The following is an 18878-nucleotide window of genomic DNA, read 5'->3' on the forward strand; positions in this document are numbered from 1 at the left end:
CTGTGCCACCTGCTGTGGGTGACCCTGCTCTGGCAGGGGGTTGGACGGGATGATCTCCAAAGATCCCTTCCAACCCCTGTCATTCTGCGATTCTGTATGAAATGCAGCAGGACATCTCGGACTCCCTTGTCTGGCCACATGGACCCCTGCCCCAGGCAATGATGCAGGAATGATGTCCCCTTGCCTATAGGAAAGGTCACTCTGTCACCACCCAAGGCTTTGCAGCCACGGTAGGGAGCAGATCTGCAAACACCGTCAGAGGGAGCCAAGATGTAATTTGGGGACATTTCAGGTCTGTGTTTTGGAAGAGGATTTTACCTGGGGGGACCATTTCGTAGCTGGCAGGGACTGGGGCTGCGTAACTGGGAAAGTCCATCAGGCGAGCGGGGAAGGATGGATGAGTGTAGCTGCAGAGCTGGGATGAGTGACGTTTCGAGCTTGCTGCAGAGCCCAGGAGGTGGTGCAGTTGGTGGTGAAAGGTGGGTGATGTGTTCATCTCCGGCCTCACCATCAAGTGGAAGGCAATAAAGAAATTAATGTAAAAAGTGAGAGACTTGGGTTCAAATCCTTCCATGGACCCCCTTGGTTGGCTGCTGAGGGTTTCAGCTCAGGGTTTGGGTACTCTTGCCCTGCCTGGGGAAAGATGCTCTTGCTTTGGCTGGGGAGCGAGTGCCTCTGGCTCGGCCTCTCCAATTCTCTGTCCATAAATCCTCTTTCCCCTGTGTCTTGAGGGAGCACAGATCCAGCAGTGACCTCTGGGAGAGCACGAGGAACAGAGAGAAACATCCAAAATGGGTTTAGAAGCATCCACGGGACCTTCAGTGGGAGCATCCTCCAGGGCCCCAGAGGAGTGAGTGGTGCAAGTGGGCCAAAGTCACCAAGTTGTGCTGGTGGCACGGGCCAAGTCATGACCTTGTGCCGCAGATAAGTGCTTTCTGGGAAAGTTTCACTGCTGCCATGGCCTGATCCCTCCTGTTTGTACAACTTGCCCATCAGCGTACGCGTCATCAACTGATTTTTTTTGTACAGTAAGTCCATAAAAGCCCGTCTAGATGGATACGGAGAGATAGTTTTCTCTTCCTTAATCATTAACACCAGTTTATGGTGGGTATAAAATATGATTGCACCAGCTGGCAAGTTTGTAGAGAGGTAAAAAAAAAATGGTATATAGTAAAATGGCAAATTATGCCAGTGCTTTCTGTTTAGGGAGTTGTCTGTCTGTTGCACCACACTTGCTTCCATGCCCCAGCAACTCAGCCGGTGCTGCACATGAGATCTGGCAGACAATACCAGTCCAAATCAAGATTCCGGCCTAGTTACACCAGCTCAGCAGCGTGAAAATGCCAGGGAAATATGGGAAGGTGCATTTGGGAAGGGTTTCACCTGCTTAATAGAAACTGAAGCTGAGATTTATGGTGGCTCCAGACAAGAGGGCAGCTGGAATTTGCATTGTGATCATGTCAAGAGACTGCAGGGAAGATTCAGGGCCCACCCTCACGGTAGGAGGCTTTCTACAACAGTAGCCCCTAGGGTTCATCTTTTATGGTGGGCTTGTGGTCAACTGAGGTTGGCTCCTGACCAGGTCAGGGGGCATAGGTTTAGGCTGTAGGTCCTGGTGGGGGGTCTCTGTGGGGTTCCATGGAGTTGGAGGAGTGGATGGACAGGGTCAGGCTGTCCACAGGGGGTCCTGAGTAGGAGATGGGGACATACAAGTCCCTTCTTCCCTTGCTTGCTCCTGCCATGCTCGGCCGTGGTCCTTGTTCCAGCAAGAGCAAATCAAATCGGCTGGAGGCAGTGAAATGGCATCAACCCAGAGGCAACAAGGATCTGCTTGGAGAGTTTATCCTGCCACAAAACCAAGGGGCTCCTGGGGGGCGGGGGGGGATCGCAGGACCTCGGGCTGGGATTTTTGTTTTCTTTGTCCCAGCTCCCAGTCCCCTCAGTCATGCTAAGGAGCACTTTGCAATGCGAATAACCTCCTGGAAAAGATCCAGCCCCAGTGTGAGTAACCTGAGAAATGCAGAGCCGGCTGCCAGCCAAGCAGTCAATCCCTTCATCAATTGACTTCCTAACCCTTTTTTTCCACTGCCCTCCCCCCCACTCCCACCATCTATTGATCTCCTTGTCTGTAACATCCGCCTGCCCACCTGGAAATATTGCCTTTGACTCCGCCGATACATAATCCTGCAGGGTAGACCTTTCACCTCCCTTATGGGAAGACAGATTAACGAGCATCGTCTTGTCAATGCCCCAGGTGGCCATAGGGTGAAGAAACTGCAAATATCCTTAAAACTGTGATACCTGTTCGGTGTCTCCATGCCACACGGAGTGAGGGGTCCCCCCAGAAGCAGAGTGGCTCGTTTCAAAGCTGCGCATTAAACTGGACAGAGGTGGCAGAAAGAAGTTGAAGCTGGTTTCGAGGTGTCCCCTGTTTCTGGGAATGTACCCAATGACTCTTTGACCGTTATTACTTGCCTCTCTTTTAGCTTTTTCCCTTGCAACTGTATTATTCAATTTTTTTAAGTAGGATTCACATTGTGATGCTTCTCAGCTGGTGCGTGCCCAGGTGATGCTATCAAAGGCTGCATTAGGATCAGAAGCCCAGTGGGGAGGCCGCTGAGGTTGAAGCAGAGCCATTTGTTTCATGTAGACCTCCGATGAGCAGTGATCTCCAGCAAAACCCTCCTTCAGAGTTATCCACCCCAAACCTCCACTGCGCTCTTGGCATTTCTTGCAAGAAGGAGACCTTAGGGGTGGGCAGCAAACCCTCCTTTGTTGTTTGCAACAGCAAAGCAAGCAAAACCATCAATCCCCTCTCCCCCAAAACTAGGTCTCTTGGAGAGGAGGAAAGAGACTGGCTGGAGATGATCTTCACAACCACCATCTGACTGTAACTTTCTGCTTGGAAAGGTTTCTAAGTTTAGCTACGAAGGTATTTTTTGCTATTGTTAATGTGAAAACCTGATGTGTGGGGAGTTACCGTGGCGTGGAGGAAAGGAAAGGATGGTCTAGCTTTCATTTCCAGGACTCATAAGGTATTTTTCTGGTTTTTCTCCTTGGTGCTTCTAAGCTGAAATGCTCCATCCAGTGCTCCCAGATGCTGCTTGGATGGTTTCTGCAGAAGGTGGCAAAACAAGTCCCAGTTTGACATGACTTTCTAAGTTGTCCCATACCAGGGGAAGTGGTGCCACCTGCAAGTTATCTCCAGCTACTTGTCAGCTCTACATCGGCCTTACCGCCCTCTCCCCAGTGGGGAATGGCCAAAAACGCACGGAGGTCTCTCCTCCATGAATTTTTTTGCCCTTAACTGGCTGTTTTCATCAGATCTGAGCGCATCCTGACCTGTGCTTTGTTCCATGTTGTGTGACCCCAATAGGAACAACTGCAGGATTCATGGAGGAGGATATTGGAGCTGTGGTGCAACCTGATGGATGGGGAGAAGATGGGGCAGAAACCTCCCCACGCCACATCTCCCACCCCAGAGGAGAGTCATAGCCAACCCTTGCCGTGCTCTAAGGAGACCTACTGAGATGTTAATCCAGCTGCTTTTATACATGGCCTCCATCTCCCCACCATGTTTTCTAGGGAAACAGCGACTCTGGGGTCTCAGCCTTGAGTTGGTGGGACTGGGAGGCCGGCAGCCTTTGTGGGCCACTGCCTTTGAACGAGCCAGGCACGTTCAGCTGGGTGCCGAAGTGGAAAATAGGCTTCCTCCAGCTCTCACTTCATCTTCTTTTATTGAGCAGCCTCACAAGAGTTACCCCCCTTCTCTCCCCATCGTCTCTGTTAAACATTACTACGCAGTGCAACCCCTTTAAATCAGGAAATCAAGGGTATTTATTAAAAAAAAAAAAAAATAAAAAGACCCAACAAAACACTTTCTCAAAGCTCTTGCTCTGAGAGAGGGAGGGGGAGCCTTTTACCCGTTCTGCAAGGAGCAGCACTTTCTCACGACTGCTGACGCTGCTGTTTAAACAGGCTCCGTGCTGCAGCGCGCGGGTAAAAATGCTCCTTGGAAAAGGGTTTTTTTTGCTTTAAAAATCCTTCCATTTCATGACAGAATAGCCTGGAGCTGAGAGGGAGGTTGTCCAGGTGAATCAATGCATCTTCAGAAGCGGAGGGGAGCTTCAGCTCTGAGGACGTGGTGTTTGCTGGGCTGCCAATGGCCACCAGAGCTGTAATCCCTTGACTCCAACACAATTCACACCACCACCAGCAGCTTCTGCTGTGTGGGCACCTGCATGAGGGACACCCTGATCCATGCTCCTCTAGGTGCTTCCTGGCTCTTCTGGCTTCCTTCTGGGATGTTCATTTTGGGCACACCTTGACCCAAGATGGTGCTGGATCAGAATTCAAGCTTGGATCTAAAAAGCACGTGGCCAAATGCAGCCACCTCAGGTGTTGGGAGATGGTTGTCACGTGGGCAAAATCCCATTGAGAGGTCCCTCTCTCATGGAGAGAACTGCAACCAGAAGCCAAGGGGTCTTTGTGGTCATCTTTGCTGTGCAGGGACCATGGCGCTTTCTCCACCAAATCTGCATGATGGCTGAATGCCAGGGACCCAGCATGGCTCTTTGGGGAGCTTAGCTTCCTTCCTCTCTTCTGCCCAACCTAGTAGCCCTGGGCAAGCTGGTAATGGGCGGAACTGGGCTGTGCGTTGCCCAGATGTTATGGCAATAAGGGAGCATGGGGAGGGAAACCATGGGGGCTATGCAAAATGCTCTCCTTAGTGCACTGAGGATGCCTCTGTCCCTCTCTCAGCTGAAATTACGTAGGTTCTTGGGTCCAACCTGCATCACTGTGTCATTCCAGGAGGGCTAGTGAAGTTGTAGATACAAACATGTCCTGGAGATGGAGCTGAAATTACCCCAAGCATTACCTACCTGGGGTCTGGAAAGCCAAGTGGCAGCTCTGAGACTGAAGAGGTGTTTCTGGAGGATCCATCTGCCCTTGGTCCCTCCTCTCAGCAACCAGAGAGAGAGTCCAGCTGCAGTACGTGCTCCACAGTGCTAGCACCGTCATGTGCCAGTGAGGGATCTCCTGGTTCTGAGCCCAATCTTACTTCTCTTTCTTCTCCTGAGAGGTCCATGCAGCATGTTGTGGGCCAGGAAGTGAGTAGTCCCAGGGGACAGAGGTGCCTTGGGTAGGGAACACCTATTGCCGCAGGGCTTGCAGGTTGCTTTTGGGGGCAAACAAAAATTGGATTCCTTCTTCTTGGTAGCCCCTTCTACTAGACAGTCTGATCTCAGGAACCCGAGCCACCCAGCAAGGCACCCTGCCCTGACTCCTTGGAGAGCCGGGTGCTGGGATCAAGGCACATGCGGCACCTGACACGCAAGATCTTGGAGCAGGAGAGTTGCATGGTATGGAGGAGAAATTTGAGATGGAAATTAGCTGGCTAAGCGTCATGTTGAGACAGATGAGCCAAAGGCCCTCTGGTTTTTCAGCTTTCTGTTCATGTAAGCGTTGCGTGAGGTGGCAACTTGCTTTCACGGTGTTGTAAAGTTGCTTGTGAGTGCTGGGCTGAGCTCCGTGATGGGGATATAGATCCAAAAGCATCAGTGAGTGAGCAGGAAAGACAAAACACGTTCATGCAGCACCTAAGAGCTACCCAAATCTCTGCTGACCACAGGTCTGCTGGCTGGAGCCTGGTTTGCACACTGTGATGATGGCCCAGTTGGGGTGCACTGTCTTGTTTTGATATCAGTTACTGGTATTTTTAAGAATTTAGAAAATCCCATTTTTCCTTTCCTCGTCGCATGGCCAAAACTTCACCGTCACTGTAGTGAAAGAGACTTTCCAGAAAACGGAAAATCCTATATGGAAATGGCCTCTAAGGGGTGTGAGTACCCACATGAGAGGAATGGCATGAAATGGGTGGACATGGCCATTCCCAGATCACACCAGCTGAAGGAGCTGAGTATGTTGGCCAGCAGGTCGAGGGAGGTGATTCTCCCCTTCTACTCCATTCTGGGGAGACCCCACCTGGAGTACTGCGTCCAGTTCTGGAGTCCTCAGCACAAGAAGGACATGGACCTGTTGGAACGGGCCCAGTGGAGGGCCACGAAGATGATCAGAGGGCTGGATCCCCTCCGCTGTGAGGACAGGCTGAGAGAGTTGGGGTTGTTCAGCCTGGAGAAGAGAAGGCTCCAGGGAGACCTTATAGCCCCTTCCAGTCCCTAAAGGGGGCCTACAGGAGAGATGGGGAGGGACTCTTTATCAGGGAGTGTTATGATAGGACGAGGGATAATGGTTTTAAACTGGAAGAGGGGAGATTTCTATTAGATATTAGGAAGGAATTCTTTGCTGTGAGGGTGGTGAGCCCCTGGCCCAGGCTGCCCAGAGAAGCTGTGGCTGCCCCATCCCTGGAGGGGTTCAAGGCCAGGTTGGACGGGGCTTGGAGCAACCTGCTCTGGTGGGAGGTGTCCCTGCCCAGGGCAGGGGGTGGGACTGGATAGTCTTTAAGGTACCTTCTAACCCGAACCATTCTATGATTCTCTGTTCAGCCAGAGTTAGTGCTCCTGATCCACGTAATTAATTCTGAACACTTTGGACTGTGTTGGTATAACCCTGATTTAGCCTGAGAGGTGTCCGAGGGGCTTTCAAAAAGACATTCCCAGCCCATTCGGACTTAATTTGAGCTCTGGATTTTGGTACCATTTTGCACGTCTGCTTGCAAAGGGAGCATCTCCTCCCCATGGATCAACCCCTCCGGCTGCTCCTGGAGAGTCCCATGCCTTTCAGCAGTGTGCCTCCAGCTACCAACAACTCAACGCATTCATATTTCCTGTACAAAAACAGCTTAAATTCTGTATTCAAGGGATTTAGTGAGAAATCAATTACCATAAAAATCTATTAACTCCGTTAAAAAAGAAACTGTAAACTTTTGACCCCCTGAGGCTTATTTCTGTCAAGCGAGGAAAAACCCGCGTTTAACCAGATTTTACCTCCCGTTCAAATCCACCATATTCCTTGAGGTTTGAAAATGGCTTTAACTCCCCTGTGGCAAATGGGGCCTAATCACAGGAGAGGAGCTGCAGGAATGCCCCGACCGGGCTTTTCCACGCCAGCATTTCAAAGCTGAAGTAGAGAACCGATGTTTCCCCAGCAGAAAATTCGTGTTCATGTTTGCTTGTAGAAGGACAGACCTTCTAATTGACACCAGCTATTGCATCTCCATCCTGGCTCCTGAGTTTTTCTTACACTGGTGACAACATGCAGCTTTTGGATGAGCTGTTGATACCTTTTTGGAGCCGACAGTGGTTGCGACCTTCGCCTTCCACTTCTGTGAGTTGTTAGGATTGAGTCTATCCTTTACCTCCTTGCTGGTGTCTCAACCCGCGTTTTTATTTTTCACGTTGCCTCCAAAATTCAGTGGTTTGAACCTGTCCTTTGCTTTAGTCTGGGTTCAGTCTGTGCCTTGTTTTTCCAAATATCCTGCTAAAATGCGTGTAGTTATGCTGGGATCTCGGTCACCTGTTAGTGCTGGTGCCATCAATACCTGGACCATCTCCATACCCTTCTCCTGCCAGTCTCTCTGGTGCTTCCACATCCTGAAGTTCCCAGTAATCCTCCATTCAGGCCAATCTCTGTGTTACAATTACACATCCCAGCGTGATCTCTTCCTGGGGCTGCTGGGATCTCTCTCCATAGGATTTTGTGACGTGCCTGGTGATGCTCCATGAACAGGAGCCCTGGGATGCTGGGTACAGTGACGTCTGGTAAGGTGAGATGTAGCCGAAGCCCTGGTGGGTTCTCTGCTGGCTAATATAAGGTTGTGCTCAGCCTGCAGTTTTACGGAGGGAGATCCTTCCTCTGTCCAGCTGGCTGTTTTCAGGAGACTTGTATGAAAAGATCTGAGACCTGCTTCCCTCTGTCAGATTGGGCTGAAATTGTCAAGATTTTGCTAGGTCACGAGGCAGAGGGTCTGTTTGCTTGTGTGATGTGTGCTTTGGGGTAGTGGTGGGTGTTGGGAGGTTGCACGGATCCCCTGGGAAGGGAGAAGGCTCTGCATGCCCAGAGGCAGCTCTGTAATGTAGTTTTTGTCCCTTTATGCAACAGGGATAGATATTTGGTGGCTGGAGTTGGCAGCATCTGGTGTGGGTGATCCTGGGATGCGTGGGATCCACCTGGAGCCACAGGCAAGTGGGAGGCAGGCTCCAGCCAGATGAGACTGCAAATCCACTGGGTCTCATCCCTTTCAGACAGACCTTGCTGACAGCGGTTATTTATTTATCCCAAAATTTGTTGGGGGGGAAAGAAAAAAAAAAGGGAAGAAGAGTTTATTGCAAACATATACACAGGAAGAATAAATGGAGGGAACGTCCCAGCCTCTGGCACTACTGCAAGTGGTAAAACCTGCTTTTTTTCCCCTCTTACCCTCTTGCATCTTTCCAGGCTTCCCATAGCTCTGCCATCTGATCCAGGTGAGGTAAAGGGAGAACCTGGTCCATCAGCTTTATGGGCTTTGAAGGCAATTTGTTCAAGGAACTGTAAAACCTGGAGAAGTTGCCTCTATAAATTGTTTACCAGGAGCAGTAAAAGATCAAGGAAATTGCTGGGATTCCTTGCAAAAGCCTGAAGTTTATGAGGTCGTTTTCTTGCCCCTACCAGATTTCTCTAAAGATCTCTGTAGCGGTTTTAGGAGATCTTTGACAGGGGCTGGTGGCAGCCAGTGTCTGCGAGTTCAGCTATGACCTGCTGGATTGATGTTTGCTAATATTTGCTAATATGTAATGTATAAAATGAGTATCATGGTGGCACCTAAGTGACCTGGTGACTCTAAGTGACCTGAGCTGCCCCAAGTTGGACAACGATGGTAAGAGCAAATGATAGTCCTCCATCAGCCTTGGTACCCAAAATGTATCCTGAAAGATGGAGCACATGGAAGGAGCAAGCCCAGGTGGGATCTTGGCCCGCTGGTGGGCTGTGGGTGGAGGGGGCTGTTGAAACAAGTGTCTGGAAGCTGCAGAGCAGCTCTTTGCCCTGATATGCTTCACGCTGCTTCATGCTGCTTCATGCAGAACGGGCAACAAAGAGGAGGGGCTGGAGGCCACCATGCTGATAGAAAGCTACAACCTGGTTGCCACTACTGAAACGAGTGGGAAGAATCCCATGACTGGAGTGTGGCTATTGATGGCCACAGGCTGTTCAGAAGGAACAGGTGAGGAAGGAGGGGTGGAGGCGTTGCCGTCTACCTCAAGAAATGGATAGAGTGTGCAACCACATCCTGGGCTGCATCCCCAGCAGCGTGGGCAGCAGGGCGAGGGGGGGATTCTGCCCCTCTGCTCCGCTCGGGGAGACCCCCCTGCAGTGCTGCCTCCAGCGCTGGGGCCTCAGCACAGGAGAGACACGGAGCTGTTGGAGCGGGGCCAGAGGAGGCCCCGGAGATGCTGGGAGGGCTGGAGCCCCTCTGCTGTGGGGACAGGCTGAGAGAGCTGGGGGGGTTCAGCCTGGAGAAGAGAAGGCTCCAGGGAGACCTTCCAGCCCCTTCCAGTCCCTAAAGGGGCTCCAGGAAAGCTGGGGAGGGACTCTGGAGCAGGGAGGGGAGCCATGGGACGAGGGGGAAGGGTTTTAAACTAAAAGAGGGGAGATTTAGACTAGGTATAGGGAAGAAATTTTTTATGCTGATGGTGGTGATCCCCTGGCCCAGGTTGCCTGGAGAGGTGGTTGGTGCCCCATCCCTGGAAATATTCCAGGTCAGGTTGGACGGGGCTCTGAGCAACCTGGTCTAGTTGAAGATGTCCCTGCTCATTGCAGGGGGGTTGGACTAGATGATCTTTAAAGCTCCTTCCCAACCCAACGCATTCTATGATTTTATGGTTCTGTATACGTGTCCCACGCTGCCTTTTCTCACCTAGGGACGGGATTTCATACCTAGCTGAACCCTTGAAGGCAGTGGGATTTTGGAAGGAATCATGAAGGGGAAAACCAAGAAAGAATGACTAATTTTCCTTTCAAAGTCAGAGAGTAGCGCCCTTGAATTTGGGATCATCTGTAATCTGGATGTGCTGCAGTCATCCATCAGGGACCCAGGCTGGCAACGCAGCAGCAGGAGTTGGGTGGGTTTTCCACCCCCGAGTGAACATTTGCAGCTCACTGCTAGAAGGCGGAGGCCAGCTTTGACTAAAATTTTAAAAATATATGTAATAAAAATTAGAAATATTCAATACGTTCAAGAATTGAACACATAAAAGTCCAACGTGTATGCACATGTGGATATATGAATTTGTGTCTGCCAGGAAATTTGTTTAGTTTGTGGCATCCAGGTTATGAAACCCTTTTGAATCCTTTTCCTCACCTTCGCAATGTGAATTCAAGGTGTGACTGTTCTGAGCTCGAGCCTTTCTACACCCGCAGGGTCTTTACATTTTGTGAATGTTAACACTTACTCACCGGGGCTCACCGCGCTTTTTCTTTGCCTCCGCAGTCTTCTAGGATTTATTCCTTATATGACTATTTTCCCATTGCTATGTTAATGTGCATTTTTTACTGTATTTGTTCCATGCCGAAGCATTAAACAGTATCAAAGCTGGCGGAAAAAAAATAATAGCATAATCACATGTTAAATTTTTATCTGCAAGAGTGTGCTTTGGCTTAGCTGCCCAAAGTGACTGCAGAAACTCAGACTTATTTTTTTGTTGCTTAGGCCTGTTTTTTTTTTAGTTTCCTGCGTGTATGTGAACTTGGGTGACAAAAGATGAAGATTCATCTGACATGTGGCAGTTGGACGTGCTGACGTGCAGGTTCCTTTGCCCTGGGTACAGCGCCAGGGATCCATGAGGCACTTATGAAAATCAGCATTTTGGGGGATCTCCTGTCTCAATGTAACAGCTGGTATTTTTGGGGCAGGACTGGGTGAGCGGGTCGCAGTGCCGTTCACAGAAACTGGAGAGGCTTCCACGTAAAGACCAGTAAGACCATTAGGACAGGCTTCAGTGCCGGTTGTTGTGATGGGCATGTGCTCTCAAAGGATCTGCATTAGCTGTCTCAGTACATATTATATGGCATTTCTGGTGTTATTTTCGATATGGACATTCTCAGAACAGTGCGTTGTATTTACAAGCTAAATTGTCCTTCACTTTGATTGTATTTTGGGCAGGAGGAAGTGTAGAGGTGTGAATGACGTGAGGAAGAGGAGAAGAGAGGATGGAAGGAGGCACTTCTTGAAAAACATTGAAAATAAGGGTCTCTGCAGGAAGAATTTCTGGGGGGGCATATGTTTTTAGCAAGATTAACACGGAGCTCAGAAGCCCGGTCAAAGGTTTTGCTGCCTTCCTGCTCCATGAATCATAGAACGTGTTGGGTTGGAAGGGACCTCTAAAGGCCATCTAGTCCAACCCCCCTGCAGCAAGCAGGGACATCTTCAACTAGATCAGGTTGCTCAGAGCCTCATCCAGCCTGGTCTTGAAGGGTTTGTTATGGTCCAGGATAGACCCCGCCCTACAGAGCTGAGGATTAAATGGGAAGGGAATAGGGGATGCTGCCAGGTTGGCATTGCAAGAAGGGTGCTGGGATCTGAGGGGCGATGGGGTGATCTTGCCAAAGCTTGTAACATGACTCTTGCAAAAGAGGAGATGGTAAAACCTTATTTTCTTGGGTCTCAGCTCTGCACTGCTCTATTACTTGATTTTCTGGAAGCTTATTTACTTGTGTTGATAAAAAGCCTACATTTGCTTGTTTTGTTTTGTTTTTATTTGTTGTTTTTTCTTTTTGGTGGTGGTGGTGGGGGGAGGGATTGTGTTTTTGCTTTGAAGCCATCTCCACAGCAACTAATGGTGGCACCACACAGAGGTTTTGACAGGAGTTAGGAAGGAAGGACATAGCACAGGTTAACCGCTGCACAGCAGAGATCTTGATTACATCCAAGCACACCCAGCAATTAGGAGAAGAGAGAGGGAAAATAAGAAACAGAAAACGCATTAAGGGAACTTAAAGTCCTGAGGGTCTCAGAGATAGTTGTAGCTATGTGATGGGCAAGGTGACCACAGCCCTGGTGTCTAGATGTACACCAGGCTGCTCCAGGCACTTGACCTTCATCTTGCTTGTTCGGGGGTTCATTTAGATGGGGTTATTCCAGGCTGTGCACAGGAACTCAGGTTATATTCCAAAAGGGACCAAATCTGTACTGCAACGTGATTTTTGAGATTGCGTGTTGTTAGCTGGAAGGAACAATCCAGCCCTGGCAAAGAGCTAGGCTGGATGAAGTCATCGAGCTCATCTTTTCCACCCTGGAAGTAGTCCATGTCTCCCTGTGAAATCTGCTCAGCCCGAGACGAGCAGGTGAGGCTCAGAACAGGAGAAGAACTTTTTATTGGCCATTAAAAAAGAATAAAACCCCTTCTGGCAACTCCACTTCTGCTGCAGTTGTTGCTTCGTAGAGAGAAGTCCCTGCTTTGCAGAGAGAGACTTCTGTAGCAATTTTGGGGAGTCGCTAAACTGTCCATAGGCAGTAACCAGAGCTTTCCACCTCCTTTGGCTGCTCCATGATGGTGGACTGGACCTCCAAGGGCGGCAAGCACAAGGCAGTTAATCCTGGATTTAAGAACCTGAAGGTTAGGTGCAAAAAAGGCTAATAAAGACTTGAGTGCAGGTGATTGCTGTCTGCAGTGATCTACTCATCTTTCCTCCCTGCGTAACTGAGGGTAGCAGGTGCTTCCCTCTTTCATCACACCATTAATATTCACATTTAGGCTTAATTGCCTGAGGTGGTTGTTCCCCGAATAAGGGTGCTGTTAGGGAAAGGTGCTGGGGGAGCAAAGCTGGAGCCGGCATCAGCAAAGAGATGAAGGAATTACTGGATTTATGGTACCTTTAATGCCAATTGCCTGAGCCAAGATGAGCCTTTGTAGCTGGAGAAGATCTTCCCTGGCCACTGTAAGCAGGTGGGAGCATCATACTCAGATGGCACATGTTAAAGCCTCTTTCCTCCTGCAGATGAATGACTCTCCAGGCTGTGTGCTGACTCCAGGAACCAAGAAGGAGCTTATTCCCAAGAAAAAGGAAAATGTTGTATGCCCGGATCCTTGCCCTGGCAGTGGCTGTGGTGCAGTACAGAGCCGTGGCCATTCATGAAGGTATGTGACAAGTGGGCTACCATAAATGCAGCAGCTGGGGGTGATGTGCTGGGACACATCAGGGAGAAAAAGACCTCTTCCAAGCAGCTGTTTCTGCTAATGTCATGGACACACACACAGATGCTGTCCTTTTAGGTTGGGATCATCTCATAACCGAGCATCTTAGCTGGCCCCGAAAGGCAGGCAGGACCTGACTTGAGGCACGAGGGTTTGTGGGGAAATTGGGACTCTGCTCAGTGTCCTGCTTCTAGTACCACCTAGCTGTTCCAGAGGAAGGTGGGGAGAAAATGTATCCCCTCCTGCTGATATCCAAGAGATGGGACAAGCCACCACACAGGGGATATGAGAGAGAAGACCTCAAGGCAGCCTTGAAGCCTCCTGCTGTTGTTTAGAGAGTTGAGGTGGCACAAGGGCTCACCTCCTCCCCGGCTCCCCGTTGCCTGTGCAAGCCCACAAAGAACTTTTAGAGAGGAGGGGTTGGGCCCAAAAGTCAGGAGACAAAAGGACCCCAGAGAAGAGCCTCATGGAGTTGCAGCATGATCCACAGCATGTCTCCGTAGCCTCAGGGTCCTGCAGGACCGGGAAGCTCCATCCTACAAAGCTAATCCAGAGCTCCTGGGACTGTCATGAGGCTGGGTATGAGCCTGTGGGTCCTCTCTCTTTGAATTGTTTCACAACAACAAGCCCCCAGGATTTGAAGGTGTAAATTCACCTGGACTAACTCCAGTTCATGCAACAAGGAGTTAATGGAAGCTTCGGCATCAGCTACAAAATTAACTTGATTAAGTTCCTGTCCGTCAATTAAGCCAATATACTTGACTATAATGCTATTTAATTCAAAGCTGGGAACAGTGCAATAAATCAACATTTACAGATGTCTCTGGCAAACCTGTGATTGATGAAACGTGGTAATTTTGGAGGTGCATGGAAAATTTCAAATAAAATCATATCCCCCTGTGATTAATATAGCTGTCTGTGTTGGTATTTTCTCCAGAAGGTACCAATCCAAATATGCTTAACATCACATGTTTCCAGTGACAGCTTCAGGTACTTGATCCAAGCAGCAAACGCTCTCGGGTTTCATTATCAAGCTGGGCCTCTCTGGAAAGGTTCTGAGCACCTGGCTCAGCATCTCACAGAATGGGCTCTGGGTGCCCTTTTGTAGAGAAAGGGCCACCATCCTGCCCTTTTTAATCCCATGGAGCTCTTGCTTGTTGCCTTTTTCCTCATTGTCCCTGGATGCAAACAAGGGCAGGAGCATTGAGCAAGACTCGCAGGGGCCAGGAACAGATGGAGGAGGCCCTCTGGGGATTTGGGATGGGGAGAGGTAGCTAGCAAAGCTCCCCCAGATACCAATGGCATTTTGAGCATGTTTTCCAGATCAGGGCCAAAAATGCAGGTCTCCCAAGAAAAGCTGTCTGGCCCTCCCTTGAGTAACTCCAAGAGGTGGGTGATTTGGAGAGGGCTGGTGGGTGGCCTTCTCCATCTCATTGAACCTTTGTTGGGATTTTCTTGTGGTAATACAGGTTGTGGTTACCCTTGGAAGCTGACGAATGATTTCCCCCAGTTCTAAGGTCAGAGCCAAGGACTGGCATTGCCTTCCCTCCAAGTCCTTCTGGGGGAACAGGGACATCAAGGTCAAAACTGGGGGAAAGGGGTAGATCTGAAATAGAAGCATCAGCTGGGAAAAGAGCTGCCAGCAGCTGAGCTGCCTCCAAGACACCTCTGACAGCTGAAAAGCACTTATGGAGAATTGAGAAGGGGAGGGAGGTATCAACAGAGAGCTCTAGGAAGGAAAATCGAAATAATTGTCTCCCATTTTTGTCAAGAGAAAGGGCTTTATATTCCCAGCTGGATACAAGTAAAACAAAAAAGAGACGGTCATTATTTTTCTGCAGTAAACAGAACTGTTAAGTCATGAAGAGCTCAGTGTCAGGAGGTACAAAGAAAGATGAAGAAACCAAAAGCTTTGGGTAACAAAGACCCTCGGACTTCCATCCATCCACAGCCAGCAAACGGTCCTCTGTCCTGCTGTGTGGCCAAAGGGGATTGATCAGGGACACAGCCATGAAGGAGAGCACAAAAATTGCGTCCTTCCAAGCCCTTTGGGGACCCTGCTTATAGAAATGGGGTAAAAGTCAGGTAAATTGAAGAGGCTGGGCTAAAACAGCCTTTCTGTTTGCAACAGAAGCATGAGAAACCCACCTAGCTCTTCTGCCCATCAAACTGGAACAACAAACTGGAACAAAAGCCCGGCTGGGTGCGAGTTGGGTCTCCAGATTTGCAGCTGAAAGTCAAGGCAGTGGCTGGGTAAAGACCAAAGCAGCAGTGACACAAAATGAAAAAAAAAATGTGAAGAGGTTGAGCCCAGTCCTGGTGAGCAAGATACAAAAAGCCCTCCTCCAGCAGTCAGCACGGTCTACTTTTTAGCAGCCCTACATTAATTACTCAGGATCTATCTGCAAAGGAGAGAAACACCAAAGAAAACAGAAAATTTGAACATCCCTTGTAGAGCCTTCGTTAATTTAAGCATCCTGAAAAGTCATCAGATTTCTGTCCATGAAATATATTTATTAGATGCCGAAGGAAAATTAAATTAAATTGAGACTGAACACTGTATAGGCAAATATGCGTTGTTGTTTGTTAAACAAATTTCCTTGTACACCTGTCCCTTCCCTGCCAGCTGTCATCAGGTAGCTCTGGCTCATACAGAAAAAACGCTCAAATTGTTCACTCTTTGCACAAGAACCTTTTCATGCTCGAGGCTGCTGGCAGCTAGGCAAGAGGGGAGTGTTGCAAAGCTGAATGCGCAGAGTATCCCAAGCTTTCTCTGGGCAAGACTGGAAGACTTGGTTGTTCTAGGGCTGGCAAAGCACAGGTGGCCAGGTGGCCCCGTGTCTGCATGGGTTTCTCACATTGGCTCTGGAGACCCTGATGGAAGAAGCCCAGGACGGTTGGTGGGGTGGCAGAGCTGCCACATTCCCAGATTTCAGTTGTGTTTGGCTCAGGTGTCGATGTCTACCTCTGGGCATGTGAAACCCCAGGCATCCCCTTGGTTCCAGCATGTCCTACAGACCTACATGCCTTGATGGATCAGGGTTTTGGTGTTTGTGCGTCAAATGAGAAACTTCCCCTGTGTGACAACAGCAAAGTGGGGAATTAGGAGGAAATTAAGGAGCAACTAAGGAATTGCAGCTAAGGAATATTGCCTAGGCTCAACCAAGTGGGCAATATCTCAGGGGTTCTTGTGATTCAGAGGAGTTTAACTCCTGGCCGCCTCATTGCATGGTGGGCATGAGCCTTCTTGCTCTTCTTCTCCCTCAGCATGCAGGACGGCGGAGGTGGCCGACATTCTGTTCCTTGTGGGGCAGTCCCAGGGCGCAGGGAGGGAGAGCTCCTGGCTGGTCAAGGACTTCATCGTCAGCATGGCCCGTTCCTTTGAGAACGTGGTGATGGGCAAAGGAGGCATCCGGCTGGCAGTGGCACTCTACGAGGAGAAACCAAGGTGGGTCAGCCCATCCTCTACCACCAGCTATGGCTCTAGATGGGCAACCATGTCCCCATGGTTAAAGAGCTCTTGCTGTTCTGATGAACCATTACAAGAGCAGAGCAAAAGTGAGCATTACAAAAGTAGGAGAGACCCCCAGCAATGTCACCAGAGTCTAGAGGCGCTCATCCATGGGGAACTCTTTCAGGGCAGGGAGGCTGGTGTTTAATGCAGACACAAGAAATTCCCCACCATCCCATTTTAGATAGTATTTTATGGAAACAGGGCTCTGTGGGGCTCATGCCCTGGATTCTGTTGACCACTGTGAAGAGGACTCCTTGCTGTGACTAGCTGTATTTCAACATTATTGCTGGTCATTACTATTATCAAAGCATCGTTGCTATACCAACAGTACCAACAGCGTTTTCGTGCTCCTTATTCCCCCGTATTCCCCCATTTCTCATTCCCAGGATGAGTATTGAGCTCACGGATTACGTGACCATCGAAGAAATGCTGGTGGCAATTCAGGATCTCTCCCTCAAAGGTGGCAGCTTAAAGACCGGGTCAGCCTTGGCCTTTGCGGCTCACACCATGTCTCGCCAGGACACGCTGCGAGAGGATGCAGCAAAGGTAAGTGACCTTCTGTGATGACGTCGCTGATGTCATCCTCAGTAGGGATCAGACCTCTGACTTCTTCACCTGGAGGCATGAATGAGCCATTTGGTTTGTATTTATCCCGTCTCATTTTTAGCTTGGAGTTGAGGGTACCACATTGAGGAGCTCATTTAGCTTCAGGTCACTTATCGGTGATAGAGGGAGACAGGCACCTCCCGATTTTCAACGGGATGACTCATTTTGTAAAAGTGCTGATGTTTCCCCACAGATTGCAGAGGTGCCCAGCGTTCTAATCTTAAACGCCTCCAGCTGAGTACCCAAATTCGGGGCACTTTGCATAAGCTAACTGAGCAGGCTCAGGACATGATAAGGACAAGGAGACAAGTTGGGGTGCTGGTGCACGTAGCTGTTGCTAATAGCCTGCACCCATCCACTCCAGTTACAGAGAGCGGCAGTAGAGTTAGCACCTTACTCGAAACCAGACACGTTGCTGTGTCTTTACCTTTCAGGTGTCAGTTCTGGGTCATTGGTTTCTTCAGATCTTTTTTTTTTTTTTTAATTATTTTGTTCGTAATTTCTTAGAGGCTCTGAGGATGCTGAGGAGAGAAGGTGCTGCGTTGTGCTTTGCTCAGCAGGCTGCGTGAAGCAGTTCACTCCGCTCTGCTCTGATGGTAGACAGTCTCGACATCAAGAAGGTGGCAGCCCCATGGGGAGTGGATACACCCCATGGATCGAGTCTGAAATGATGACAGCCAGCTTTCACCTCCCGTGGGTCTCCCATGTTTGCAGCTCGATGCCGCACCTTCTCTTTTGCTTTGAGATCCTGCATGCCAAATGCGGTCTGTGTGATCCATGCTATCAGTGGGGTCAATGAGACCTGTTTTGGGTCACGGAGAAGGAGGGAGAACATGATGATACAGGTGGGACATGTTAACCACCTCAACTGCCTGCTTAAAGGTGTTGCAGCAGGTTGTGTCTTCAGCATATCATCCCATGCGCCAGCCATATCTCCTGCTATGTGATCTGACACGGGACTTTCCCCAAAGTTTAAAAGGTCTGGGGTTGCTGAGCTGGCTGTCATTGAAACCCAGGCTGTGGCTGAGAGAGTTTCTTACCACCTGATAGCGCCATCCAGGTGCCAGTGGTCAAGTGTGTTGTCCAGGCTGCAGCTGAGTCCTCCTTTAAGAGCTGCTCTTGTGAACTTCTAGGAGTGAATCCTCTCTCTGTGCTGGCATTAATGCCCTTCTGGACCCTTCTGCCCCAAGCGGAGGTGAGACATGGTTGGGCAGGAGACATGTGGAGAAGATGCTGACATGAGCAGCAGCATTTATCCTCTGCTTCCTTCCCAGCTCACGCTCATGAAAGCTGATTTCATGTGAGTTACCCCAGAGGTGTGGGTGATCAAAGGATTTATTTTCAAGTGCCCATCCTTTTAGAGAGATGGACTTCATCCAAGGCCTGACTTGTCAGTGTGAAAATCCCCCACCTGTCTCTGTGACCTCCTCATGTTGTGCTCTTTCATTCTCTGGCTCTTATGCCAATTCTTGTAGGTAGTTGTTTTGATCACGGATGGAAAATCCAGCGATTCAGTTGAAGATGAAGCCCGGGTCCTGCAGGATGGGGGGGTGACGGTGTTTGCTGTAGGTACGTATGGACACGCTAAGTTACGTGGAGCATCGCCACCAAACGCTCTGTGTGCA

General features: G+C 49.6%; 1 protein-coding gene across 1 annotated transcript in view; it reads left to right on the forward strand.

Annotated features, from left to right (window-relative positions):
* Positions 1 to 18878, forward strand: part of LOC134510420 (collagen alpha-1(VII) chain-like) — a 136643-nt gene that overhangs the window by 17386 nt on the left and 100379 nt on the right. The window contains exons 2-5 of the mRNA XM_063323721.1: positions 12937 to 13076; positions 16401 to 16581; positions 17034 to 17193; positions 18729 to 18822. Coding sequence (XP_063179791.1) covers positions 13007 to 13076; positions 16401 to 16581; positions 17034 to 17193; positions 18729 to 18822 — 505 coding nt within the window. The 5' untranslated portion in view covers positions 12937 to 13006. The remainder of the gene's footprint in view (positions 1 to 12936; positions 13077 to 16400; positions 16582 to 17033; positions 17194 to 18728; positions 18823 to 18878) is intronic.

Source organism: Chroicocephalus ridibundus, chromosome 1 (genome assembly GCF_963924245.1).
Source record: "Chroicocephalus ridibundus chromosome 1, bChrRid1.1, whole genome shotgun sequence".
Lineage (NCBI taxonomy): Eukaryota > Metazoa > Chordata > Aves > Charadriiformes > Laridae > Chroicocephalus > Chroicocephalus ridibundus.